General features: G+C 46.3%; 2 protein-coding genes and 1 gene segment (V, D, J or C); 2 read left to right on the top strand and 1 right to left on the bottom strand.

Moving 5' to 3' along the window:
• Window positions 1-1,665: 1,665 nt before the first annotated feature.
• LOC120323323 lies at window positions 1,666-2,159 on the bottom strand. The segment is given in 2 exon segments: window positions 1,666-1,994; window positions 2,129-2,159. Coding segments are annotated over 2 exon segments (360 nt in total).
• LOC113988474 (trypsin-like) lies at window positions 2,158-11,213 on the top strand. Its single transcript, XM_039381637.1, has 5 exons — window positions 2,158-2,199; window positions 8,556-8,812; window positions 9,418-9,671; window positions 10,449-10,585; window positions 10,996-11,213. Exons 1-5 carry the CDS (start codon window positions 2,158-2,160, stop codon window positions 11,143-11,145), a joined length of 840 nt encoding a protein of 279 aa, XP_039237571.1. The 3' UTR covers window positions 11,146-11,213.
• Window positions 11,214-15,986: 4,773 nt separating this feature from the next.
• Window positions 15,987-22,165, top strand: LOC113988473 (trypsin-like). Its single transcript, XM_039381636.1, has 5 exons — window positions 15,987-16,058; window positions 19,468-19,724; window positions 20,330-20,583; window positions 21,361-21,497; window positions 21,908-22,165. The coding sequence occupies exons 1-5, from the start codon at window positions 15,987-15,989 to the stop codon at window positions 22,055-22,057; spliced, it is 870 nt and encodes a 289-aa protein (XP_039237570.1). The 3' UTR covers window positions 22,058-22,165.
• Window positions 22,166-27,390: the final 5,225 nt, after the last annotated feature.

Here is a 27,390-nt window from a genome sequence, read left to right as displayed (position 1 = left end):
GGAACTGTGTGTTACATTTGCTGAGCAGCTCCTGAAGTCAGAAGAATATTGACTACAAGGGTGTGCATGGGGTGGTATATGAAGCTGAGGCTTTCAGAAATGTTTTTGGAGGACTGGAGTAAGTCTGGTATGCAACTAGATTTAACCTCTTCAGAGCCTCCTCTGTGTGTAGGGTGAGACTACAATGAGCATGAGTTTCTGTCATGGGTCTGGATTTTCTTAGCCCAGAACAGGTTACTTGCTTTCAGAGGAGAGCCTGGAAGCAAAGTAACATTTCTGTAGCATGGTTGATCAGGAGACTAGGATCCTGGCATGAAATTGAGAGATCCATCCTGGCAGTACAAAAGTCTCCTAGCAGTGCTGGTGAAATGGAGCATGAGGGTCTTTTACAGGAAGTGCTCAGATCTGGCTCCAGCTCCTTGCTTTCACCAGCTCTTATCATCTCTCTCTTTTTTTTTTTTTTTGCAATAATCACGCAGTGTGTTTCACTTCAGCATACCAGCTTTGCCATATCAATGAGCAGCACAGTACATTTGCTATCTGTGTTAATTAAATGCTTGATATGCAATGCCCTCCACATGAGCATATGAGACAATTGGGTTTTCATCAATGGTATGCAGATGTCAAAGCCACAGCCTAAAAACAGAAACCTAAAGCACATAAGTGTATAGCCATACTTCCTTAAAAATACCTTTTGTTCTTTCATGTGCCATTTCCCTCCCTTTGAAGAAGAGGTAAGTTCCAGGTTATGCAATAAAAATAGGAGCATGGACAGAGAGTGACAGATAAGGGAACCGTAATAAAACTCTGCCTTCAGTTTTCCCAGGTCCATTACAGAAGAGCAACTAGTTCATCAAAAGTTTGTCTCTGCAAGCAATGGAGAGAGAAGCACAATGGAAGGAAATTTCTGCCTTCAGCTGTTCCTCTCAAGAGGAGCACCACGTGATGGCAGCTTTCTGTGGTTTCTTTTCTCTGCCAATGAGGTTTTGCCATGAACAGATGCCTTGGTCCAGCTCAGAACTGTATGCAAGGAAGGGAGGGATCCTGCACTTAAGCAGTTGGTGAAGCAGGTAATAAAATGCTGCAGTGCACACTGTTGTTTTTAAAGATGCCAAAGGGCTGTCCCTTCCACAATGGGAGGTATGCTTGGTCCCCTGGGTACATTTTCCCCCACTGGCACCGCTGACATCCTCCTATGTCCATAATTAGGGGCTTGGCTCTCCTCCCACATCAATCAATTTCTGTTTGGGTACCTCAGTTTTGTGTGCATCATCAGTATGTGGAAGAACTTTGAATTCTCCATCTCCTTTGTACTCTTTCCTTTGTGCTATGGCGGTATCTGTGAGGAACTATTGGCTCAGAACATGAGTGTGCTACTGCAGCACTAATTTTAAGAAATACATGCCGCCTTTCACTAACCACATCAGCAGTGCCTCAATTCTTAATGTTGATCTATAGGTTTGTATTTCTGAAGGTTTTTTGTCTTTGAAGCTAAAGGCTACTGCACTGCTTTGTCTCTCTCCCCTCCAAAGTGTTCTGGGTCTATTTCTCCAACATCTTCCTTGTCTTTTTTTCTGCTCTTCCTCTGCCCCTCTCCTAACTGCCTCACATTTTTTTAGAGATTCTACTCCTCTCTCAGTCAGGGTGGGGATTTTATCTTAGTGCTCAACCTTCTCTCTGTACTGTGTGATCACTCGCGGCACAGAAATACGTGGCTACATCCTTGGATGTCACATTCTTGATTGTCATCACAGTGTAAGTATACTTTCTGCTTATCTCAAACTTGGCCTCACTATAACCGTCCTCATAAAATTTCTCCCTCAATGAAGTAGTACTGACTATTAACTTCAGACCATTTCTTGGAGGCTGCTGGTACCAGAACATAAAGGCAAGGTCACTGTTTTTCTGGTTGCAGGAGATGTTCACAGTGTCTCCAACTCTCTGAAAGATTTCTTCTGGCCGCTGTGCAATGAAGATGTATCCGATCACAACACCTGTATTAATGAGAGAGAAAAAGACAAACTGAGGAGTAGGAGTACAGATGGTAACTAGAAGGGTCCTTTACCTAACAACAGCCCGGCATGGCCTGGATGAGAGCTGTGCTGCAGGTGGATCTGTGGTCTCTTACCAGGTAAAAGAGCAACCAAAACAGTCAGCATGGCCCTTCAGCTGTCCCAGGACAAAGTGTTCCTGCTCACTGTGAGCCTAGAGACAAGAGAGACTGATACCCCTCCCCTTCCTCTGATTTTTCTGTCAACCTTGGGCAGAGAAGAGAGAAAGGACTGTCCAACTTTCATACTTTCTTTGATAAATTATTAAAAGCAAAACTAACTATTCATGTGACTCTTAAGTTTTGCTTTAGTCTTTTCACAAGAAATCAGTGTTTTACACACAGATTTAATTCCAATGATCTTTAGTAATCCTTCGCACTTTATTGATATCCCCCCTCCCATACTTGCCTGAAGCTCTAGAGAGATTTATATCTTCCCTTTACCTCTATTTAATTGTAGAAGAGGCATGTTCTGCCTGTGATCCTGGCAGTACTGTACTTTTTCGGGGCCTAAGGTTGAGTTCCTAGCATCACACGAGGATTCAGAGCAGTGTGAATCTCAAAAATTTGGTAGTGAATGTTCCCTGTCTCACTTTTTTAATCCTGCTTTTTTAAGGTGTTAACAGAAATTGCCCAAGAAGCTATAGCTTCTTCCCAGATGGGAAAGAAAATACATTTTATATCATGTATGAAAGTTTTGTATGATCTCCAGTATCACGGACACTTAGCATCTCTGAAGTAGGGGTTCGACCATTGCTCCTGTGCAGTCCCTGCCAGTTCTTGCCACTGTGGGTTTTCTCAGGATAAATTACCTGTTCTCCAGTGAGACTGAGCCCTGTCTGGATATATTACAGTTTCAGTGATTTTTCAAGGAATTGTAGACCATATAGATTTGTTTTTAATTACCTGCCATATCTTTTACATTTTTCTTTTAATGTTTATGCTGTTTTCAGAGTCAGTACATCAGTTAGCAGATGAAGATTTTTACTTAGAATAACTTTTTTTGTCTCAGGAAACAACAGATGATTGCAGACTCTCCAAAAGAAGAAAGTATTTGGAGGATACAACTCAGGACCTCTAGTGTGTGTCTCTGGAATTGCCTAACATGTTGCTTTCTGAAGAGCAGCAAGATTGACAGCTCTTTTCTTTTTCAGTTCCAAACATTTAATTCTTTCAGTCTATTTTCTTTTAAGATTAAAGAAGAAACAAGGGAAAACAAAATTTACCAAGATAAAGGGAAGTGTGTTCAGACTTCCCAAGTAAGACGCAGAACTACTGTATTTGAGGAAGAATAAATGCAGGGAAATAGAGAAATATAGTTATGAAAGGGGTCACACAGGTAAGCAGGATGCTGGTGAATATGCTTGTCTGGCTATGCTTTGTACCTGCTTAGCTCAGCATATCCATGTCTTATTAAGTCCCATTTCTAAGTATTTACTTGAGGGTGGGACTGTCTATTACCACAGGTACCAGTAACTGGAGAGACCAGAGTGAGTGAACTTAAGCACCAGAAGCTGGATTAGGGCCACCGACCAGTAAGAGGTACCAGTTGTTCATCATGCTGGCAGCAGGGGTGAGGGACAGCCTGTGAGTGTGTGATCACTAGTGAACACAAAGCCAGACAATCTGTAAAGTGAGTGAGGTGACCTGGGTTCCAGGTGTATGTCTCTAATGGCAAGAGCAGTGGCAGGTGGAGCAGGGGAGTCCCAGGCATCTCCTGGAGAGGGGGCTGTGTGGGAGGTTTGTGTGTGCATGTGCATACCAGCAACTGCAGGACTTGGGGGCTCACGGGTCTGGGTGCTGGCACATGTGGTGACTGGGATCCAGGGGCATCTACTGGACTCAATGTCCAAATATGGAAACCCATGGAAAATTTGCACATTGTACATACGTATACATCTATTTCCCGCTACTGAATCCTTACCTAGAACCCTTATTTCCCACTATACACCCCAGCCAGAGGGGGATGAAAGATAAGGTGATTAGTGCTGATTCTGTTTGTGGGTGGCTGAGTGCATCTCTGTTGATCTGTGTGTTCGGCTTTGTGTACATGTATATGCTTTGTATATATGCGTGTCTACTCGGGATACATTCTCAGCCTTGCTACTGGTTGGGCCAGGGGACATGGAGCCATGGCAGCCTCCTCTCAGGCCACCATATTCAACCCAGCCTACCAGTGAACCTCATCTCCTCCTTAATGGAAAAAGAGATCATAGAATAGATGTGAAAATGAGGAAAGGGCAGAGGTACCCTGACTGCACGGAAGAGAACCAAAGGAACAAGGAAAAGATTTCTACTGAAGGGTGTTTAATATAAACTGGAAACAGCAAGTACTGGCTTAGCAGGGATCTGTGCTGGATTTGGAAACTAGTGTCATGAAATAGACCATCAAGCAAAGACTGGCTCTCCTGTTCCAAATGATAGAGAAAAATGCCTGTTGCAATACAAGGAAGGCACTGGCAACCCATTTTCAGAGATACATATAAGCTTAGTGCTTATGGCCAGGACTAGGACTATATCTGGGTCAATGGTGACTATGAGCATCAGATGTCTCTTTACTAGTAGCAGATTTAAGGCATCTCAGGCCAGTTTCTTTCAGTAGCCTCTACCAGTACAGAAAGTTTCTCCAGGGCCAACTCTTTGCAGACAATTCTGAGAGAAATCCTTCCTCTTCAGGCTTGTCATCACAGATCTCTTGACCAGCCAGACCCATGCTGCTCCTTTCCCACCTCTCATCCCCAACCAATCCATTCTAATTCCATTTCTAATGGAAGCAGCTGTGTCTGCTTGCTTGGTGCAAGTTCCTCTTCCTCATCCATTCTATTTCACTGTGTCAGCTTTGCTGGTTACCACTTCTAAACTTCTTCCCAAGTTTTTCGACCTTCTGACTTTTCACCTCATCACCTTTACTATTTTCCTGGTTCTTCTTTGCCTTCCTTTTTGTTTCCCAAACTTTCCATCCTGCATTCTTACAGCAAAGAGGCAGCTTCTAGGTTTGGAGATGGTAAAATTGCCCAATAGTGGCCCAGTTCACACAAGCTTGAGGTACGCAGACCATTCAGGGAAGGTTCTTCATGCTGCTCTCTTACAGATCATGTGCTGGGTAAAATGGATTTAAGAAATACTTTCAAATCTAATCTCCCCCATCTGCTATGTCCTTTCAGGGCCCTTCCTTTCTGATCCAGCCATTTGCTGAAAATTCCTGGGACACAGTCTGTTTCCTGCCTCAGAGGTGGATGCTTTATGTCCACATTTGGCTCCATGTGGAGAACCCTGTTCTTATGATTTTCCGACCTTCTTCCCAGCACCATGCTCTCTTCTTACTTTGATGTTCCCTCAGTGCCTTTGGCCACAGTCATCTAGTACCCTTTCCTAGTTGTGAGCTTAGACACTCTGAAAGAAGTCATAACTTTCCTTCTTCACAGCCCAAAAAATTAGTAAAAACCAGAATTACTGCAGGGTAGCGAAGAAATTAGTGATGACATGAAGGCAATGCAGAAATAGACACTGTTGGACACTGTTACAGCAGAATGTAAGAAACCAAATTTAAGGTATCTGTAGGTATTTGTTGAAAGTAGTAGAACAGTGGTCTCCAAACATGTTTCATTGTGCACCCCATCAGTAAAATATTTTTAAACAAGCACCTCCAGTACATGTATATTTAGTAGTTGATAATTATATACATATAACACTAAAGTTCTAATGCACCCTTCCCACGCTTCAGTGCATCATCTTGCTCACGCCCAGGGGTGCATGCTACCCACTTTGAAGACTCCTGCATAGGAACATTGTAAGCCAGCAGCCTTTCTCTGAATATCAATTACAGATGCAAAGACTAGAAGATGCACAGAGCTTCACCACTCTCCTGTCCCCCAGCAACTGAGAAGCTGGTGTTCCTAGGTCTCAGGTGTGCCTTTCCAGAAGCACCTCACAGGCACAGGACATTTGGGAAGAGAGAGAACCAATGGTGCCTCCATCACCAAGCTCTGTGAGATGTAAAAGGACTAATCTCAGGAACGCCTCTTATTTCTGTTCACAGGAAGCTTTATCTCTGTCAGACCATGGTCTCACCAGGTTTCTCTTTCCCGGGATCTTTCATCAGCCTGGACAAATGGATTTCCTTTATCTGAGTCCAGTGTTGACACAGCTGACTGAAATACTTGAAGTAGGAAGACAGAGTTCTAGAAATGTAAACTGCCATTGCTTGTCCATGGATAATACCTAGTAGAGCTGCCCTCAATTCACCAGTCCTCCTCCTTCCTGTGCCCCTGAAGCCACCAGCTTTCTGCTGCAGCATCACTGCATGAACCAAGAGATTCATTTGCAGCAGCAGATGTACAGCCTTGAGTGTATTCTTTCAAAGACCCTATAAAAAACTTACAATAGGTCCACGGAATGTTCAGCAGTGTATCTGATTACAACCTGTCTTAATGCCAATGCATGTTTAGGATAAAGAAATTATAAATCCACAGGGGGATTAGATTATACATTCTTGTAGACTAGAAATTCTTCTTGTTCTTCTTAGCTATGATGGCATTGGATGGCTTTGGTAATCTTTCCATAAATAGGGCTATTATGGACCTTTGGCTTTTCCATGGAAAGCTTCTAATCCTTACTTCTTTCCCAAAATAAAACATGCTTCTAAGAAAGCTGGGCAGTGACACCAGTTTAAAGGTCAACAAAATCCATGCAGCCCCTTAGAAAAGTTGCTGGCCTTGGACATGTGCTTTAGCCTAAAGGAAAACTTCATCTGGACAGTGCCACTTTGGGTGTCAGTCCTCCAGGGCTCTCAAAACATGGATCATGGAATGGAATAGAAAGAGTATTCCTTTTTAGTCTCTCCTGCTATTCAAGCATCTCAAAAAATCCAGCTTCTGTTTAATGTCTCTTGAGAGTATCCCACGTCTTTCAGGAGCTAACATGATGAAGTTGGCACCTGTCTAGAAAATAAAAAGGATTTTTCATCAAATGCATTAAGCTTTTGCAAACTTTGCATCATGACAGAAATCCTCCACCTTCCCAAGAAGGATTTCAGAAAAACTTGCTACTTGTGTTCCCAGTATTATTTTTCATATACACTACATTCATAAACATCAACACGACCCTGAAATTCTTCTGTCGCAAAAATGAGCCACTGTAGAACACTCCAAAGATGAATAAAAAGCAGGCCTTGGTGCTTTGGCAGGTATTTTCTTAGAGATTAGGAGCGAGAAATTAGGAAAGGTGAACATTCCCATATTTGAAGTATATAACTTGGGAAGTGGTGGACGACACAAAATAGTTTTCATCATACTCCCTTTGGAAATTACTTGTGAGGAATTTTATTTAGGAAATCACTGTTTTCTATATGGCAAAACACACAGACACTATTCAAGGAAAGGGATAAACTTAACAAAGTTAACCAGTGGTTTGTTGGCTTTCCCCCATCTCCCCAAATAAATGCATTGTATCTTTCTGTCCACTACCTACAAAATTCAGCTTCTGGTGAAAACATGCATTTCTAAGAAAGACATCATCAGCACAGAGGAATCTCAAAGGGGTTTGAGACTTCTTCTCAACAGGTGCTGAGTTTAAGAATGAGGCAGACAAACAACTAGGCATCTGCCAAAGCCAAACTGTATTTTTAAATTGAAGGCTGCCCTCTGGAATGACTTAAAATAGCTCTCTGTCTTAAGAGAGGTTTATGATTAACAGATATATTATTTGTACTTTCTACTAGGGCCTGTTAATGCCTGCGTTTGGATCTTCAAATTTTCCACTGTGTACTTTTTGTCTGGAGAAAACCTTGGACTAGAGATAAGGCCATATCCAAAAATGTATTTCTAGCGGCTCCTGCTTCCAGTCAGCCTGTCTGGGCTTGAGGTTGAATCAAGACCATGAAGTGCCTGCTGTTTCTCGCCTTTGTTGGGGCGGCTGGTGAGTAGATTTTTTACTTCTATTTCTGTAATGTAAAAGGAAGCTGATTTTCTGAGCAAAATGGCAAGGTAACCTGTTGTGGGAAAGCCACACCTCGTTTCAACTTGCAGAAGTTTCAAGGCAGAGTCCTGCAACTTCTGTCTTCTGTTCGCAACTGCTTGTGTCAAAACATGGGGAATGAACACCTTCATAGGGGTTCCTGACCCAGCAACACAGGAATGTGTCCACAGCTCAAGAAAAAGACTCCCTCTCTCTTAAGAAACACACAGATAACAGTTCTGGCCCAGGAAGCCCTAAAGCAGCTGTAAAATTTTAGACTCTAGGTGGGCGCTTGCTCCAAGGAAATGGCACCGCGGACTTGTTTTGTACTTTTGTGTTCAGTCCACTCTTGACCATTTCTGCAGACAGGATCCTGGGGAAGACACACCTCTCCTCCCATCCATCAAGCAAATTTCTATGTTCTTCTGTTCACTCAGGGAGTAACTGGACATGCTTTAGTTGTGGACTTGGGAGACACCAGACTAAGCCTGATCACCTTATTGGAGGGTGCAGCAAGTGAATGTCCATTGCACTTGCTCACCACTGCTAGCCTGAGTTTTATAGAAGCGCAACCTCCAAGTGGGGTGCACAAGGTACCTTAGGCCAGGTGTTGACATGTGGCACTTCTTATCTCCCAGTTGCCTTCCCCACCATCGCTGAGGATGATGACGACAAGATCGTGGGAGGCTACACCTGTGCAGAGAACTCTGTTCCCTATCAGGTGTCCCTGAATTCCGGATATCACTTCTGTGGAGGTTCCCTCATCAGCAGCCAGTGGGTCCTGTCAGCTGCTCACTGCTACAAATAGTAAGTGGAAAATTTACATTCTTCTCCAACTGACTTCTCTCTTCCAGCTCACTTCTAGCAGGAATTCAGAGTTATGAGATACAAATAGGGAAGTGGCCCTGTTCTGACCTGAGACAGTCAAGGGATGGGTGGCTCATTCAGGAAGGTGGGCTGAGGCACCCAAAAGGGTTTTTTCCTTCTGCAAATGTTTCTGTCAACGCAGAGCACTTTCTGGAATGACAATGGAATAATCGAGAAACAAGTTACGGGCTATGATTTCCTGTCCATTCCATGAATCCAGCTAAAGCAGGGTCACTGCAGAACAGGAAGAACAATGAGATCAGGCTGATGGCAGTTTGCCTTTTTCCAGAATGTTTCTATAAATCACTGCAATATATTCCACTGCCATCCATACATAACCCTACAGAAATCCACCACCCCTACTGGGAGTGGGTAAAGATCTCAGTGTGGATTCCCTCGGCTTATGCAGGACAAGAAAGATAACCCACCCAAAAGAGCTACTGGGGCAGCGATGTTGAAGCAAGGGCATCAAGTGACAGAGAGGTTTCTCTTAAGCTGTACAAGGGTAGCAGAAAAGTACAGGCCGTGCCTTCTCTTTTTTGCAGTCGCATCCAAGTGCAGCTTGGGAAACATAACCTGGCCCTGACAGAATCAACACAGCAGTTTATTAACTCGGCTAAAGTCATCCGCCACTCTGGCTACAGCGCCTATACCCTGAACAATGACATCATGCTCATCAAGCTTGCCACCCCAGCCCAACTCAGCAACGCTATCCAAACGGTTTCTCTGCCCACCAGCTGTGTGGCCACCGGCACCACTTGCCTGATCTCCGGCTGGGGCAACACACTCAGCAGTGGCAGTGAGTACTCTGTGGGAATGTACAGCCTCCTGGGGGCCTGCGAGACTCTCAAAGACCTCACCATTAACTCCAAACACGGCAGGGTAAAGCACGGAGAAGTGCTGTGCAACAGGGCTTTTGGAGTGATGGGTCAGGGAACGACAGTAACCATTTGACTGCAGTGATGCAAGCCTTTGCAAGGTCCTTCCTCTCATTCTGTGTTATGAACACGGGATCACTGAAGCCACCCATGCACTGTTTACCAGCACGTTCACAGAGCCATTAATTTTGTGGCCCGGTGCTCTCAGCTGTGCCATGCCAAGCACTAGCAATGTAACTATTGTCAACAGAGTTGTCAATTCTTTGAGAATAAGGGCAAAGTCTGGGACTGGGGATCTACAGTTCCTACTAGACACCTCCTCTCTCTTACACTGGTGGATAGTGACTGATATCTAATCCACTGATGACAGCTAAACCTGCACCAGAGGAGAGGATCGTTGTCCTGAGGCTCAGGCTGCTTCCAGCATATGTGCCACAAGAGTGGCTCCACACTTGCCAACTGATGATTTTCTAGGTACCAGAGAAATTAAGGTGGCTGCAGTGTAGAATGGTGGGCCCATGTGTATAGTCTATTCCATCTAAACAGAAGGAATCCATGCTGTGGTTACTGTTCAGATGAAGAGGGACAACTGCTGGAATAGGATGTCCAGTGACTACTTGCCTGTAAAAAAAGAACTTCTCTGGGCCATGAAAGGAACTCAGCGATGTCATCAACCATCTCTCCTTGTTTTCTTGTAGGTAACTATCCAGATGAACTGCAGTGCCTGAATGCTCCGGTGCTCTCTGCCACTGACTGCCAGAACGCCTACCCTGGTCAGATTACAAGCAACATGATGTGTGTAGGATTCCTGGAGGGAGGAAAAGATTCCTGCCAGGTAAATCCTCTGCCTCTCCTGTCCCATTTACTTCTCTCCTGCCTTTTCCCAGCCAAAGAGGCCTTCATGTCACACAATCAGCTCTACTCCCTGCCCTGGCACATCTGAATTTTTGAATGACAGCAGAGGTTTAGGGCACGCATATCCTAAGCATCTGACAAGGACGACATCCAGCAAAACCAGGCAGCTTCTTCATCCTCAGCTGTGGTGCCCTTGGTGCTCAAGTCAGGCATGCTAGCATCAGGGGGAGAGTGCTCATCAGAAATGTAGAACTACCTTCTACCTTTGCAGAATTTCTGTCTAGAGTAAGCCTGACAGACGTTCCTTAAATGTCAGGGATTTCAGGGATCTCTGGCTCATTGCTCAGGCTGATGCCATTGGCTGACTATCCATATCCTTTGTGTGCACAGGGAGATTCCGGCGGTCCCGTGGTCTGCAACGGAGAGCTCCAGGGCATTGTTTCCTGGGGCATTGGATGTGCCCAGAAAGGCTACCCTGGAGTTTACACCAAGGTCTGCAATTACGTCTCCTGGATCCAATCCACTATAGCCGCCAACTGAGACCCTCTCACTCAATGTGACCTGATTTTTCTCATCATCCTTTTCTCTCTTTTGGGTCTGGACAAACAAACACCATGAAAAATTAATAAAGACTTTCAGGCACCCCTACTTTGTGCACTGTTTCTCTGGGAACTTCCCTCGGCTGCAATAAGGAGGACAGAGGCAGTGAACGTCACTCTGGGCAAAGTAGTTAATAGTTGTAGTGCCTCTCAAGTAGTAGCATCTTGGAACACTTTGCAGACACATCTTTAAGAGTCAGTTACTTGTAGGCATTTCTGGAGCAGAACATCTTTTCTGTCCTTTTGAAAAAGAAAAGGAAAAGCCCATATTCCCACAGCTCTTGAAGTCATTCTGAAATTCATCCTCCAACTCTGTCTTTTTCCCTCCTTCCACTGAAAACACAACGAGCTGCAGCATGGCATCCTTTCTTTGAGCCTGCTTATACCAGGGCAGGGAGGAATGGGGGAGGGAAGAGGGTGGTGTTTTGCAAGGAGGTCAGCAGGAGGCAGGGCATTGAAGCAGAGACTTTGGATCTCCCATGTGGAAGAGCTGGTCCTTGCCAGGAGACTGATTGGGTTGTCTCATTCTGTGCTTGCAGAGCCCCAGAACGAGGCCTTGCCATCCCACATCACAAGAAGGAAAGAAGTTCAGGAGAGAGGAAGAAGGGAAGTGAGGAGGGAAGGCAGGAAAGCAGCAAGAGGGAGGGACTTAAGGTCAGGAGGGAAGGCAGAAAACATGCCAGAAAAGGAGGAAGGCAAGGAAAAAGGCAGGGGAGAAAGAAGGAAAAAAGGCAAGAAATCTAGGAAAGAAGGAAAACTAAAAGCAAGACAGGAAGGGAAGATTGCAGGAGGGCAGGAAGAAAGGCTCAGGGAGTGATGCTAGCCATGAGTTTCTGCTGCAGCCTGGGGCTCTTTCCCTACAGTCCCATGCTCTGTCCCCACACACTGTGAAGACTTGGCCTACATCACATACATCAGAGTGTTCAGGTCACAGGGTTGTGGCGTGACTTGGGGACCCTGGTTCACAGCAGCGTGCGCATTCCCTGGAGACCAGTGGGACCAGGGGACCAGTCGGCCTTGTCCTTCCAGTTGGGGGGAAGGAAAAGGCTGTGTGAACTCTTCCACATTGTGCTTCCCCAGGAATTGGTGTAGCAGACTGAAAGGAAGAAGAAATGGACGAGGATGAAGGACACAGGAGGGGAACAGGTGTGAGAAGACAGAGAAGAAGGGTTGGCAGGAGAGACAGAAACACATTCAGGGAAAAGCGTGAGAAGCAGTCTGTGAATGATAGAGAAATGAGGTGAGGTAGGGAATACAAGAAGAAAGGAGAGTCAAAAAGTGATTCAGAGATGGGAAGGAAGAGGAAAGAAGTTAGAGACCTCGTAGAAGACAGAGAGACAATACCACTCTTTTCCTAAAGAGCTGGATGGCAAGTGAAGAAAATGGGTTACTGTCAAATACAGGGCTCCCTGTGCACTAATGCCAGATCCCTGTTTGCATGCAAAGGTTTGTGTTATGTTGCTCCAGCTTTTGAGTCACTGTGAATCTTGTTCAGCACAGAAATATGTGCCTGAGTCATTGAGTAGGGCATGATCTATCTTCATAGATAAACGTTTGTTCTTAGTCCCATTACTCTGGATGTGATTTAAGAATTCCTTCTCAATATCTGCCTTGCCACCTTCCACTGAGTATACAACCAACTGCAGAGAGGCATCCTTCCCAGTGGGCAACTTGTACCAGTACAGGTAACTGACTCCACTCAACGTTCCGGAGCAGTTCAGAATCACAGGGTCTCCCACTTGGATGACTGTATCTGGTGATTGCTGAACAGCCCCGCCTGGAAAGAGAAGGGAAGAAATGTGGGAAGTGAAATGCCTTGAAGAGGACACAAAAATACATCCTTGAAGTATGTCATAGGATGCAGTGGCATCTGGGTGTAAGAAAGCTGCAGGACAGTGTCCTGTTTCTCTGAAAAAGACACATAGGAGAAAACAAACAAACTAACAAACCAGTTTCAAAACCAAATGTAAATCTGTTTTGAAAAATAATGGCTTCAGGACTCTCAGTTGAAGCATTAAAATGGGACAGAAAAAAACGAATTTGTGGACCTACAAAGTTTTCCGATTTAGGAGGTAGAGGAAAAGTTCACCTTGTTCATTGCCCATCCTCCCCCTGGACGCCTTGGTGAAAGGACACTGCCAGCAACTGGGCACACCGCTGAAGCAGCAGCAGTGGCTCCAGTGCAGATGTTCAAGAGGAAGGGAAGCTCACTTACCCAGAGGAGTCAGGATGGCCACAAGGAACCAGTGGAAATCCATTGAAGAAGGCCACCTCCTTCCAGCAACCTGCCCCTGGTGGCAGTACAGACACAGAGCTGTGTACAGAGGAAAGGCTGAGAGGAAGAGATACATGTCTTTGTGGGTGGGCAGGGGAGTGGGAGGGAGTCAGAAGTGTGAGAAGGCAGTTGTCTGCCTGGGAACAGTGGGAATGACACCTGCACACAGTCCTGAGGTGCATGTACTCTGCTCCACTGACTTCCTGCTCTGTGTGTGTGTGTGGGCATGAGTAGGTGGAGTTAAGTGTTATCACAGGAGCATGATGGGGCTGTGTGGCAGCCTGAGTGTGGTCATGGCACAGGGATGCACAAAGAGGCACCAAATGAAGGGAAGAGAAAGGGAAAATTGTATGCATGTGCTAAGCAGGAGACAGGATCAACAGGTGGAGACTGTGATATGGTGCTGTGTTTTAGATTCAGGATGAGAATAATGTTGATAACAAAGTTTTAGTTGTTGCTGAACAGTGCTTACCCGAAATCAAGGACTTTGCTTTTTCTCCTGCTCTGCCAGCGAGGAGATGCACAAGAAACTGGAAGGGAGCTTTTCCAGGACAGCTGACCCAAACTGGCCAAAAGGATATTTCACACTCCAAACCATCATGCTCAGTATGTAAACTGTAGAGAGTTGGCCAGAAGACACCAATTGCTGCTCAGGGCCAGGCTGGGTATTGGACAGTGTGTAGTGAATGACTGTATTGTGTGTCACTTGAGTTTGTTGAGTATTATTCCTCTCTCCATTTTCCCTTTCATTTCTGTTGTTACTATTGTTATTGTTGTTGTTTCTATTGTTGTTGTTGTGATGATGATGATGTTTGTATCTCAACCCATGAGTTTCACCTGTATCCTGCTCTTCTCCACATCCCACTAGGACCAAGGCCTGAAGGCCTGCTTTAAGACACTCTGTTTGTGGGATGACCTCTGTGTCATCCTACAATATTGCCTGAAACTATTGGTCTGTCTCAATGCCAATGTCATGTTTTGGACAAAGAAATTATAAATCCACAAAGGGCTCAAATAACACACTCTTGTAGACTAGAAATTCTTCCTGTTCTGCTTAGTTATGATGGCATTGGATTGCTTTGGTAATTTTTGCCATGCTTAGTCCTATTATGGACCTTTCCCATTTTCACAGGAATGTTCTAATCCTTACTGCTTTCACAGGATAAAACATGCTTCTAAGAAAGCTGGGCAGTGATACCAACAAAATCCATGCAGTCCCTTGGAGAAGTTGATGGCCTTGGACATGTGCTTTAGCCTAAAGGAAAATTTCCATCTGGACAGTGCCACTTTGGGTGTCAGTCCTCCAGGGTTCTCAAAACATGGATCATGGAATGGATGGGAAGGAAGAAGGCAGCAGAGGTGTAGGACAGAGGAAGAAAAGGAGGAGGTGACTGAGTAGGTGAAAGAAGAAGGCAACGGAAGAAGGTGTTGGCATTAGAGAAGGAGGAGGTGATGGAGAATGTGAAGAAGTGACAGAAGACAACACTGGAAGAAGGAGGTGGAAGAAAAGGAGGAGACCATGAAGGAGGTGACAGAGGAAAGTGGCAGAAGAAGAGAAGGAGGGGTAGAAGAAGGGAAGAAGGAAGGTGCAAAAAAAGGTGGTGGAAGAAGGTGGTGAAAGAAGAAAAGGAGGCTATGGAGAAAGTGACAGAAGAAGGAGGAGGCAATGGAAGAAGGTGGCAGAAGAGTGGTGGAAGAAGGCTGTGGAAGAAAAGAGTGAATAAGTGACAGAGTGGTGGAAGAAGGCAGGTGAAAAAGAGAAAGAGGAGGCAACGGAGGAAGTGATAGAGGAGGTGGTGGTAGAAAGTGGCAGAAAACGAGAAAGGGGAGGTGATGGAATAAGGCAGCAGCAGAATGAATTGGAAGAAGAGAAAGTGAGGGGATGGAGAAGGCAACGACAGAGGTGATAAAAGAGGTGGTGGAAGAAAGTGGTGTAAGAAGAGAAGGAGGAGCAGATGGAAGAAGGTGGTGAAAGGAGAAAAGGCAGAGGTGACAGAGGTGATGGAAGAAGGTGGTAGAAAAAGGTGGTCAAAAAGGTGGCAGCAGAAATGAAGGAGGTGATGGAGGAGGTGGTGAAAGAAGGCATTGGAGGAGGAAAAGGAGGAAAATACATAGAAAGCAACAGAAGAATGTGGCAGATGAACGTGGTGGAAGAAGAGAGGGAGAAGGCAATGGAGAAGTTGACAGAAGAAAGATGCAGAAGAGGGTAGAGGAAGGAGGCAGTGGAAGAAGAGGTGGTAGCAGAATAAGACATCAAAAGAATGCAAAGGAAGATGGTGGAGGAAGAGGGGAGGAGGCAATAGAGAATGTAGTGGAATAAGGCAGCAGAAGGAAGTGTCAGAAGAGGGTGATGGAAGAGGAGGAAGAAGGTTGCAGAATAAGTGAAGGTGACAGAGGAGGGGACAGGAGGGGGTGGCAAATGATGGCAGAGAAGAAAAAGAAGAGAAAGAGAAGGTAAAAGAAAAGGGTTGTGGAAGAACACAGCAGAAGCAGAGAAAGAGGAAGCGATGGAGGAGGTGATGGAGGAGGCAATGGAAAACAATGCTCTGAGGACCCTTTATGTTGCCCAGGAAATACAGGTATTTTACACCCCAAGAAAACCCCTTCCAGAACTTGGAACCACTAGGGCAAGTGTTCCATCATTAAGTGCTATCCCTACTTCCATCTCTGCCTGAACTACCCAACAACACTGTGAGATAAACCCACCTTCTAACACACACCTTTATCAGATCAGACCCTCCCATCCTGCTCAAAAGGGGCCGTGATGCTCCCAGGAGACCTTTTATGCTCCAGAAAATGAAGGGATACATTTGGGTAACTCTCCAACTTATGCAGGACTTAAACAACTCTGCCTGTCCTTCTCTGGGTCATGAGTGACACACTGGCAGACGGGTGACAGTCCAGAGAGATCTATGATAATCTTTGCTCTCTTACTGGGCTACAGTAGCAGGGAACTGTCCAGCACCAAGTCATTCCTGAGGATGAGAGAGATCAGATCAGATGTCATAGCCCTCCATGAATTTTTCTTCCATCAATGTGTCCCTGCTCTTTTTGAGGCCATGTAAATCTTTTGCAACCTTTCCCACAAAAACCTGTGGGAAGGACTTCACAGCTTCCCTAAAAGAGGAGGAAGTGTTTTGAACCAGCCCCAACCCCCAAGCTTTGCATGTTTCTCCCTGATTCTTGGAGAGAAACAGACAACAAACAAACCATCCTTCCCCTGGCTCCTCAGGCCACTGTCATGTGCTATGTCTTCTTTCTCTCTAGGACACTAAGAATCCATGTTTCTGGCATGGATAGAATTAGAAGAAAAGCATTAGAGGCCATAGGTGAAAGAGGAACACTTGAAGAAAGAATACAACAAGAGGCTGCAAGAGCAGGTTTGCTCAGATGTGGAGAGCTTTGGAGAATGTAGCAGCTGCTCCTACACAGGAGAAACTTGAGAAGAGAGAAGCAATGGTGTCCTCATGACCAAGCTCTGCGAGATGTAAAAGGACTAACCTCAGAAGCTCCTCTGATTTCTGTTCACAGGAAGCTTTATCTCTGTCAGACCATGGTCTCACCAGGTTTCTCTTTCCCGGGATCTTTCATCAGCCTGGACAAATGGACTTCCTTTATCTGAGTCCAGTGTTGACACAGCTGACTGAAATACTAGAAGTAGGAATATAGAGTTCTAGAAATGCAAACTGCCATTGCTTGTCCATTGATAACTTAGTACAGCTGCCCTCAATTCACCAATCCTCCTCCTTCCTGTGCCCCTGAAGCCACCAGCTTTCTGCTGCAGCATCACTGCATGAACCAAGAGATTTGTTTGCAGCAGCAGATGTACAACCTTGAGTGTATTCTTTCAAAGACCCTATATAAAACTTACAATATGGAATGTTTAGCTGTGTATCTGATTACAACCTGTCTTAATGCCAATGGCATGTTTTGGAAAAAGAAATTATAAATCCACAGGGAGATCAGATTATACATTCTTGTAGACTAGAAATTCTTCTTGTTCTGCTTAGCTATGATGGCATTGGATAGCTTTGGTAATCTTTCCATAAATAGGGCTATTATGGACCTTTTGCTTTACCACAGAAAGCTTCTAATCCTTACTTCTTTCCCAAAATAAAACATGCTTCTAACAAAGCTGGGCAGTGACACCAGTTTAAAGGTCAACAAAATCCATGCAGCCCCTTGGAGAAGTTGCTGGCCTTGGACATGTGCTTTAGCCTAAAGGAAAACTTCATCTGGACAGTGCCACTTTGGGTGTCAGTCCTCCAGGGCTCTCAAAACATGGATCATGGAATGGAATAGAAAGAGTATTCCTATCTAATCGTTCCTGCTATTCAAGCATCTCAAAAAATATGGCTTCTGTTTAATGTCTCTTGAGAGTATCCCATGTCTTTCAGGAGCTAACATGATGAAGTTGGCACCTGTCTAGAAAATTGAAAGGATTTTTCATCAAATGCGTTAAGCTTTTGCAAACTTTGCATCATGACAGAAATACTCCACCTTCCCAAGAAGGATTTCAGAAAAACTTGCTACTTGTGTTCCCAGTATTTTTTTTCATATACACTACATTCATAAACATCCGCATGACCCTGAAATTCTTCTGTGGCAACAATGAGCCTCTGCAGAACACTCCAAAGATGAATAAAAAGCAGACCTTGGTACTTTGGCAGGTATTTTCTTAGAGATTAGGAGCGAGAAATTAGGAAAGGTGAGCATTCCCACATTTGAAGTATATAACTTGGGAAGTGGTGGACGACACAATAGTTTTTCATCATACTCCCTTTGGAAATTACTTGTGAGGAATTTTATTTAGGAAATCACTGTTTTCTATATGACAAAACACACAGACACTATTCAAGGAAAGGGATAAACTTAATAAAGTTAACCAGTGGTTTGTTGGCTTTCCCCCATCTCCCGAAATAACTGCATTGTATCTTTCTGTCCACTACCTACAAAATTCAGCTTCTGGTGAAAACATGCATTTCTAAGAAAGACATCATCAGCACAGAGGAATCTCAAAGGGGTTTGAGACTTCTTCTCAACAGGTGCTGAGTTTAAGAATGAGGCAGACAAACAACTAGGCATCTGCCAAAGCCAAACTGTATTTTTAAATTGAAGGCTGCCCTCTGGAATGACTTAAAATAGCTCTCTGTCATAAGAGAGGTTTATGATTAACAGATATATTATTTGTACTTTCTACTAGGGCCTGTTAATGCCCACGTTTGGATCTTCAAATTTTCCACTGTGTACTTTTTGTCTGGAGAAAACCTTGGACTAGAGATAAGACCATATCCAAAAATGTATTTCTAGCGGCTCCTGCTTCCAGTCAGCCTGTCTGGGCTTGAGGTTGCATCAAGACCATGAAGTGCCTGCTGTTTCTCGCCTTTGTTGGGGCGGCTGGTGAGTAGATTTTTACTTCTACTTCTGTAATGTAAAAGGAAGCTGATTTTCTGAGCAAAATGGCAAGGTAGCCTGTTGTGGGAAAGCCACACCTCGTTTCAACTTGCAGAAGGTTCAAGGCACAGTCCTGCAACTTCTGTCTTCTGTTCGCAACTGCTTGTGCCAAAACATGGGGAATGAACACCTTCATAGGGGTTCCTGATCCAGCAACACAGGAACGTGTCCACAGCTCAAGAAAAAGACTCCCTCTCTCTTAAGGAACACACAGATAACAGTTCTGGCCCAGGAAGCACTAAAGCAGCTGTAAAATTTTAGACTCTAGGTGGGCGCTTGCTCCAAGGAAATGGCACCGCGGACTTGTTTTGTACTTTTGTGTTCAGTCCACTCTTGACCATTTCTGCAGACAGGATCCTGGGGAAGACACACCTTTCCTCCCATCCATCAAGCAAATTTCTATGTTCTTCTGTTCACTCAGGGAGTAACTGGACATGCTTTAGTTGTGGACTTGGGAGACACCAGACTAAGCCTGATCACCTTATTGGAGGGTGCAGCAAGTGAATGTCCATTGCACTTGCTCACCACTGCTAGCCTGAGTTTTATAGAAGCACAACCTCCAAGTGGGGTGCACAAGGTACCTTAGGCCAGGTGTTGACATGTGGCACTTCTTATCTCCCAGTTGCCTTCCCCACCATCGCTGAGGATGATGACGACAAGATCGTGGGAGGCTACACCTGTGCAGAGAACTCTGTTCCCTATCAGGTGTCCCTGAATTCCGGATATCACTTCTGTGGAGGTTCCCTCATCAGCAGCCAGTGGGTCCTGTCAGCTGCTCACTGCTACAAATAGTAAGTGGAAAATTTACATTCTTCTCCAACTGACTTCTCTCTTCCAGCTCACTTCTAGCAGGAATTCAGAGTTATGAGATACAAATAGGGAAGTGGCCCTGTTCTGACCTGAGACAGTCAAGGGATGGGTGGCTCATTCAGGAAGGTGGGCTGAGGCACCCAAAAGGGTTTTTTCCTTCTGCAAATGTTTCTGTCAACGCAGAGCACTTTCTGGAATGACAATGGAATAATCGAGAAACAAGTTACGGGCTATGATTTCCTGTCCATTCAATGAATCCAGCTAAAGCAGGGTCACTGCAGAACAGGAAGAGCAATGAGATCAGGCTGATGGCAGTTTGCCTTTTTCCAGAATGTTTCTATAAATCACTGCAATATATTCCACTGCCATCCATACATAACCCTACAGAAATCCACCACACCTACTGGGAGTGGGTAAAGATCTCAGTGTGGATTCCCTTGGCTTATGCAGGACAAGAAAGATAACCCATCCAAAAGAGCTACTGGGGCAGCAATGTAGAAGCAAGGGCATCAAGTGACAGAGAGGTTTCTCTTAAACTGTACAAGGGTAGCAGAAAAGTACAGGCCGTGCCTTCTCTTTTTTGCAGTCGCATCCAAGTGCAGCTTGGGAAACATAACCTGGCCCTGACAGAATCAACACAGCAGTTTATTAACTCGGCTAAAGTCATCCGCCACTCTGGCTACAGCGCCTATACCCTGAACAATGACATCATGCTCATCAAGCTTGCCACCCCAGCCCAGCTCAGCAACGCTATCCAAACGGTTTCTCTGCCCACCAGCTGTGTGGCCACCGGCACCACTTGCCTGATCTCCGGCTGGGGCAACACACTCAGCAGTGGCAGTGAGTACTCTGTGGGAATGTACAGCCTCCTGGGGGCCTGCGAGACTCTCAAAGACCTCACCATTAACTCCAAACACGGCAGGGTAAAGCACGGAGAAGTGCTGTGCAACAGGGCTTTTGGAGTGATGGGTCAGGGAACGACAGTAACCGTTTGACTGCAGTGATGCAAGCCTTTGCAAGGTCCTTCCTCTCATTCTGTGTTATGAACACGGGATCACTGAAGCCACCCATGCACTGTTTACCAGCACGTTCACAGAGCCATTAATTTTGTGGCCCGGTGCTCTCAGCTGTGCCATGCCAAGCACGAGCAACGTCACTATTGTCAACAGAGTTGTCAGTTCTTTGAGAACAAGGGCAAAGTCTGGGACTGGGGATCTACAGTTCCTACTAGACACCTCCTCTCTCTTACACTGGTGGATAGTGACTGATATCTAATCCACTGATGACAGCTAAACCTGCACCAGAGGAGAGGATCGTTGTCCTGAGGCTCAGGCTGCTTCCAGCATATGTGCCACAAGAGTGGCTCCACACTTGCCAACTGATGATTTTCTAGGTACCAGAGAAATTAAGGTGGCTGCAGTGTAGAATGGTGGGCCCATGGGTAGAGTCTGTTCCATCTAAACAGAAGGAATCCATGCTGTGGTTACTGTTCAGATGAAGAGGGACAACTGCTGGAATAGGATGTCCAGTGACTACTTGCCTGTTAAAAAAGAACTTCTCTGGGCCATGAAAGGAACTCAGCGATGTCATCAACCATCTCTCCTTGTTTTCTTGTAGGTAACTATCCAGATGAACTGCAGTGCCTGAATGCTCCGGTGCTCTCTGCCACTGACTGCCAGAACGCCTACCCTGGTCAGATTACAAGCAACATGATGTGTGTAGGATTCCTGGAGGGAGGAAAAGATTCCTGCCAGGTAAATCCTCTGCCTCTCCTGTCCCATTTGCTTCTCTCCTGCCTTTTCCCAGCCAAAGAGGCCTTCATGTCACACAATCAGCTCTACTCCCTGCCCTGGCACATCTGAGTTTTTGAATGACAGCAGAGGTTTAGGGCACGCATATCCTAAGCATCTGACAAGGACGACATCCAGCAAAACCAGGCAGCTTCTTCATCCTCAGCTGTGGTGCCCTTGGTGCTCAAGTCAGGCATGCTAGCATCAGGGGGAGAGTGCTCATCAGAAATGTAGAACTACCTTCTACCTTTGCAGAATTTCTGTCTAGAGTAAGCCTGACAGAGGTTCCTTAAATGTCAGGGATTTCAGGGATCTCGGGCTCATTGCTCAGGCTGATGCCATTGGCTGACTATCCATATCCTTTGTGTGCACAGGGAGATTCCGGCGGTCCCGTGGTCTGCAATGGAGAGCTCCAGGGCATTGTTTCCTGGGGCATTGGATGTGCCCAGAAAGGCTACCCCGGAGTTTACACCAAGGTCTGCAATTACGTCTCCTGGATCCAATCCACTATAGCCGCCAACTGAGACCCTCTCACTCAATGTGACCTGCTTTTTCTCATCATCCTTTCCTCTCTTTTGGGTCTGGACAAACAAACACCATGAAAAATTAATAAAGACTTTCAGGCACCCCTACTTTGTGCACTGTTTCTCTGGGAACTTCCCTCGGCTGCAATAAGGAGGACAGAGGCAGTGAACGTCACTCTGGGCAAAGTAGTTAATAGTTGTAGTGCCTCTCAAGTAGTAGCATCTTGGAACACTTTGCAGACACATCTTTAAGAGTCAGTTACTTGCAGGCATTTCTGGAGCAGAACGACTTTTCTGTCCTTTTGAAAAAGAAAAGGAAAAGCCCATATTCCCACAGCTCTTGAAGTCATTCTGAAATTCATCCTCCAACTCTGCCTTTTTCCCTCCTTCCACTGAAAACACAACGAGCTGCAGCATGGCATCCTTTCTTTGAGCCTGCTTATACCAGGGCAGGGAGGAATGGGAGAGGGAAGAGGGTGGTGTTTTGCAAGGAGGTCAGCAGGAGGCAGGGCATTGAAGCAGAGACTTTGGATCTCCCATGTGGAAGAGCTGGTCCTTGCCAGGAGACTGATTGGGTTGTCTCATTCTGTGCTTGCAGAGCCCCAGAACGAGGCCTTGCCATCCCACATCACAAGAAGGAAAGAAGTTCAGGAGAGAGGAAGAAGGGAAGTGAGGAGGGAAGGCAGGAAAGCAGCAAGAGGGAGGGACTTAAGGTCAGGAGGGAAGGAGGAAGACATGCCAGAAAAGGAGGAAGGCAAGGAAAAAGGCAGGGGAGAAAGAAGGAAAAAAAGGCAGAAATCTAGGAAAGAAGGAAAGCTAAAAGCAAGACAGGAAGGGAAGATTGCAGGAGGGCAGGAAGAAAGGCTCAGGGAGTGATGCTAGCCATGAGTTTCTGCTGTAGCCTGGGGCTCTTTCCCTACAGTCCCATGCTCTGTCCCCACACACTGTGAAGACTTGGCCTACATCACATACATCAGAGTGTTCAGGTCACAGGGTTGTGGCGTGACTTGGGGACCCTGGTTCACAGCAGCGTGCGCATTCCCTGGAGACCAGTGGGACCAGGGGACCAGTCGGCCTTGTCCTTCCAGTTGGGGGGAAGGAAAAGGCTGTGTGAACTCTTCCACATTGTGCTTCCCCAGGAATTTGTGTAGCAGACTGAAAGGAAGAAGAAATGGACGAGGATGAAGGACACAGGAGGGGAACAGGTGTGAGAAGACAGAGAAGAAGGGTTGGCAGGAGAGACAGAAACACATTCAGGGAAAAGCGTGAGAAGCAGTCTGTGAATGATAGAGAAATGAGGTGAGGTAGGGAATACAAGAAGAAAGGAGAGTCAAAAAGTGATTCAGAGATGGGAAGGAAGAGGAAAGAAGTCAGAGACCTCGTAGAAGACAGAGAGACAATACCACTCTTTTCCTAAAGAGCTGGATGGCAAGTGAAGAAAATGGGTTACTGTCAAATACAGGGCTCCCTGTGCACTAATGCCAGATCCCTGTTTGCATGCAAAGGTTTGTGTTATGTTGCTCCAGCTTTTGAGTCACTGTGAATCTTGTTCAGCACAGAAATATGTGCCTGAGTCATTGAGTAGGGCATGATCTATCTTCATAGATAAACGTTTGTTCTTAGTCCCATTACTCTGGATGTGATTTAAGAATTCCTTCTCAATATCTGCCTTGCCACCTTCCACTGAGTATACAACCAACTGCAGAGAGGCATCCTTCCCAGTGGGCAACTTGTACCAGTACATGGAACTGACTCCACTCAACGATCCGGAGCAGTTCAGAATCACAGGGTCTCCCACTTGGATGACTGTATCTGGTGATTGCTGAACAGCCCCGCCTGGAAAGAGAAGGGAAGAAATGTGGGAAGTGAAATGCCTTGAAGAGGACACAAAAATACATCCTTGAAGTATGTCATAGGATGCAATGGCGTCTGGGTGTAAGAAAGCGGCGGGACAGTGTCCTGTTTCTCTGAAAAAGACACATAGGAGAAAACAAACAAACTAACAATCAAACAAACCAGTTTCAAAACCAAATGTAAATCTGTTTTGAAAAATAATGGCTTCAGGACTCTCAGTTGAAGCATTAAAATGGGACAGAAAAAAACGAATTTGTGGACCTACAAAGTTTTCCGATTTAGGAGGTAGAGGAAAAGTTCACCTTGTTCATTGCCCATCCTCCCCCTGGACGCCTTGGTGAAAGGACACTGCCAGCAACTGGGCACACCGCTGAAGCAGCAGCAGTGGCTCCAGTGCAGATGTTCAAGAGGAAGGGAAGCTCACTTACCCAGAGGAGTCAGGATGGCCACAAGGAACCAGTGGAAATCCATTGAAGAAGGCCACCTCCTTCCAGCAACCTGCCCCTGGTGGCAGCACAGACACAGAGCTGTGTACAGAGGAAAGACTGAGAGGAAGAGATACATGTCTTTGTGGGTGGGCAGGGGAGTGGGAGGGAGTCAGAAGTGTGAGAAGGCAGTTGTCTGCCTGGGAACAGTGGGAATGACACCTGCACACAGTCCTGAGGTGCATGTACTCTGCTCCACTGACTTCCTGCTCTGTGTGTGTGTGTGGGCATGAGTAGGTGGAGTTAAGTGTTATCACAGGAGCATGATGGGGCTGTGTGGCAGCCTGAGTGTGGTCATGGCACAGGGATGCACAAAGAGGCACCAAATGAAGGGAAGAGAAAGGGACCTCAGGAATGCATGTTTGTGTCTGTGCCCACAGCTTTTCTCCTCTCTAGACACGCTCAGACACACAGACTCCCAAGCCGGCAAGCTGCAGAGTGGAATCTTCTTTGCTGATCCCAGTCAGGCCTGACGTGTTGCCCAGGTATGGAAAAAGTGCTGACCTGTCATCCTGGTGTCTGTTGTTGCATGCCAGAGAGTAGTTCTTTAACTGTTCTTCTCTTACTCCAAAGGGGGATCTCAAGGAGAGAAAATGCTGTCTTTGACTCTGTCCTGGGGCTACCTCTTGAGAGACTGCACCCCAGAGAGATTTTTGAAGAGAAGGGTGTGCCCCAGGGGATATGCTGGTACAGACTTTCCTTCTCCATGCCAGAGAAGAATTGATGCTCTCCTGCACTCCTTATCCAACAGGACAAGAACGGACAAAGCTGGAGAAAATAATGTCTTCTTCTTGACACAGAGCCTTGTTCACCATCCCAAGGCAGTGGGAAATCACTGCCAGCAGGAAGAGAGGCTGATAGTTTGTGTACACTGGGTTGGTGTACAGAGATCTGACCGAGACTCTGCATATCCATGCTGTGCTGCTGGCCAGCAATGCAGGGCAGTGTGAGGCTGGCCTGTAGAAGACAGCAAGTGATCCGGTTGCTCAAGGTTCTCATGGACCTTGCAGTAAAGATGTTCCCCTGTGTCCCTTCAGCTGAAGAGAGCAGCAACACTTCCAGCTCCCAACCCCTCTGTTGCAGGTCTAAGTATGTCCCATTGCATTCACTTCCACCAGCTGCCTACAGAAGATTTAGGAAAGATCCCAGTTTCCTCCAAAGAAAGAAAAGGGAGAAAAGAACAAAGGGGGTGGGCTACATTGTGCAGGCAGCTGGAAGGAACCGCACACCCTCGCAACACCCCCAGCACTTCAGTTGAGAGGAGACTCGACTGGCTTTGTACGTGGAAAGGGACTCCATTTCCCATGGGATTCCCTGAGGAGTGCAGGTGACAGGGCAGTGCATAGGGAGCCTTGCAGAGCACATGGTATTCAAGGAGTTAGGGATCTCAAACAGGCATATCCGCTCTGTTGGGCCTTGTATTTAGATCTCAAGAAGCCTGTATGTTAGCATGGGAATCTGCAGTGTGGGAACCTTCTGGAATCCCTGCTGCTGGCCTGTGCCACACACTGGTATATGTTATGTATGACAGAAAGGATCACAGAATCACAGAATGGATAAGGTTGTGAAGGACCACAGTGGGTGAATCAGGTCCCACCCTCCCTGCTCAGGCAGGGTCTTCCTCAGAGCATGTTGAACCGGATTTTGTCCAGGTGGTTCCTGAATATTTCAAGGGAGGGAGACTCCACAAACTCTTTGGGCAACCGGTTGTCGTGCTCAGTCACCCTCACAACAAAGAAGTTCTTCCTCATGGTCAGGTGGAACTTCCAGTGCATCAGTTTCCACCCATTGCCTCTCGTCCTATCACTCAGCACCACAGAGAAGAGCCTGACTCCATCCTCTTGACACCCTCCCTTCAGATACTTATATCTCTGGAGGAAGTCCTCTCTCAGTCGCCTCTACTTGAGGGCAGTCTGGCCCAGTTTCCTGAGCCTTTCCTCATGAGAGACATGCTCCAGGCCTTTAATTGTCTTCGGATTCCTCCACCGGACCTACTCCAGGAGCTCCATGTCTCCCTTGTACTGAGGAACCCAGAACTGGACACAGCCCTCCAGATGTGCTTCACCAGGGCTGAGGAGAGGGGCAGGATCACCTCCTTCAACCTGCTGGTAATGCACTTCCTCATTCACCCCAGGATACCATTGGCCTGCTTGGCCACAAGGACACACTTCTGCCTCATGGACAGCTTGTTGTCCACCAGGACCCCTAGGTCCTTCTCCACAGAGCTGCTTTCCAGCACATCGGCCGTCAGGCTGTACTGGGAAGCAACGTGGAGTTATTTGTCCCCAGGTGCAGGACCCTGTATTTGCCTTTGTTCAATTTCAGATGGTTCCTCCCTGCCCATCTCTCCAACTTGTCAAGGTCCTTCTGAAGGGCTTCACAGCACTCCAGTGTCTCAGCCACTTCTCCCAGCTTTGTGTCATCAACCAACTTGATGAGGAGACTCTCCAGCTGTTCATCCAAGTCATGGATGAATAGAACACTCTGTCCTGTTGGAAAATTTCAGTTAGCTGCACGGCTTGCTAAGACAGTCTTTGGGAAAGGTAAACTGTGTGTGGATCAAGGGGTGGAAGGCATTGATCCTGACCCAGAGAGCACTGTACATGGAGGAGTTAGTGATGCACATAACAGTTAATGGGAGTAGGCACAGACCTGTGCTGTGCTGCACACAAACCACAAACCTTGGCTACATAACAACCACAGAGGAGTTGTTGCAACAGAGGAGCATGTGGGTAGCTCCCACTTGGAACTGGCTACTTCAACACCTGCCTGGTCTGACCTTGCCTTTATGTAAAGGTGCACCAGGAACTTCTCACGCAAGCATCCTTTTTGTTTGAAAGTGAGAATGAACTCTCAGCATCTGAGAAGAGGAAGAAGGGAAGGCTAGGAAGCAGAGGAGGTAAAGACTTGGAAGCAATCTCCCTGCTTTGTGCAGTACCCAGAAGGAGGAAAGCAGGTCCTGTTTGTGCAGGGAGAGGTTTGTGCTCAGCTGCC

This window comes from Pipra filicauda, unplaced genomic scaffold (genome assembly GCF_003945595.2).
Source record: "Pipra filicauda isolate LSUMZ 115617 unplaced genomic scaffold, ASM394559v2 scaffold234_size1211729_pilon, whole genome shotgun sequence".
In the NCBI taxonomy this organism is placed as follows: domain Eukaryota; kingdom Metazoa; phylum Chordata; class Aves; order Passeriformes; family Pipridae; genus Pipra; species Pipra filicauda.
The sequence above is the reverse complement of the archived record's forward strand: the minus strand, read 5'-3'. Positions and strand labels throughout refer to the sequence as shown.

Bases quoted from the DNA above. Each gene is read 5' to 3' on its own strand.
- LOC113988474 (XM_039381637.1), top strand. From the start codon at position 2,158: ATGGCCCTTCAGCTGTCCCAGGACAAAGTGTTCCTGCTCACT. The intron at 2,200-8,555 runs GTGAGCCTAGAG...CACCACTGCTAG, and splicing joins ACAAAGTGTTCCTGCTCACT to CCTGAGTTTTATAGAAGCGC. The intron at 9,672-10,448 runs GTGAGTACTCTG...GTTTTCTTGTAG, and splicing joins CAACACACTCAGCAGTGGCA to GTAACTATCCAGATGAACTG.
- LOC113988473 (XM_039381636.1), top strand. From the start codon at position 15,987: ATGGAGGAGGTGATGGAGGAGGCAATGGAAAACAATGCTCTGAGGACC. The intron at 19,725-20,329 runs GTAAGTGGAAAA...TCTTTTTTGCAG, and splicing joins GCTGCTCACTGCTACAAATA to TCGCATCCAAGTGCAGCTTG. The intron at 20,584-21,360 runs GTGAGTACTCTG...GTTTTCTTGTAG, and splicing joins CAACACACTCAGCAGTGGCA to GTAACTATCCAGATGAACTG.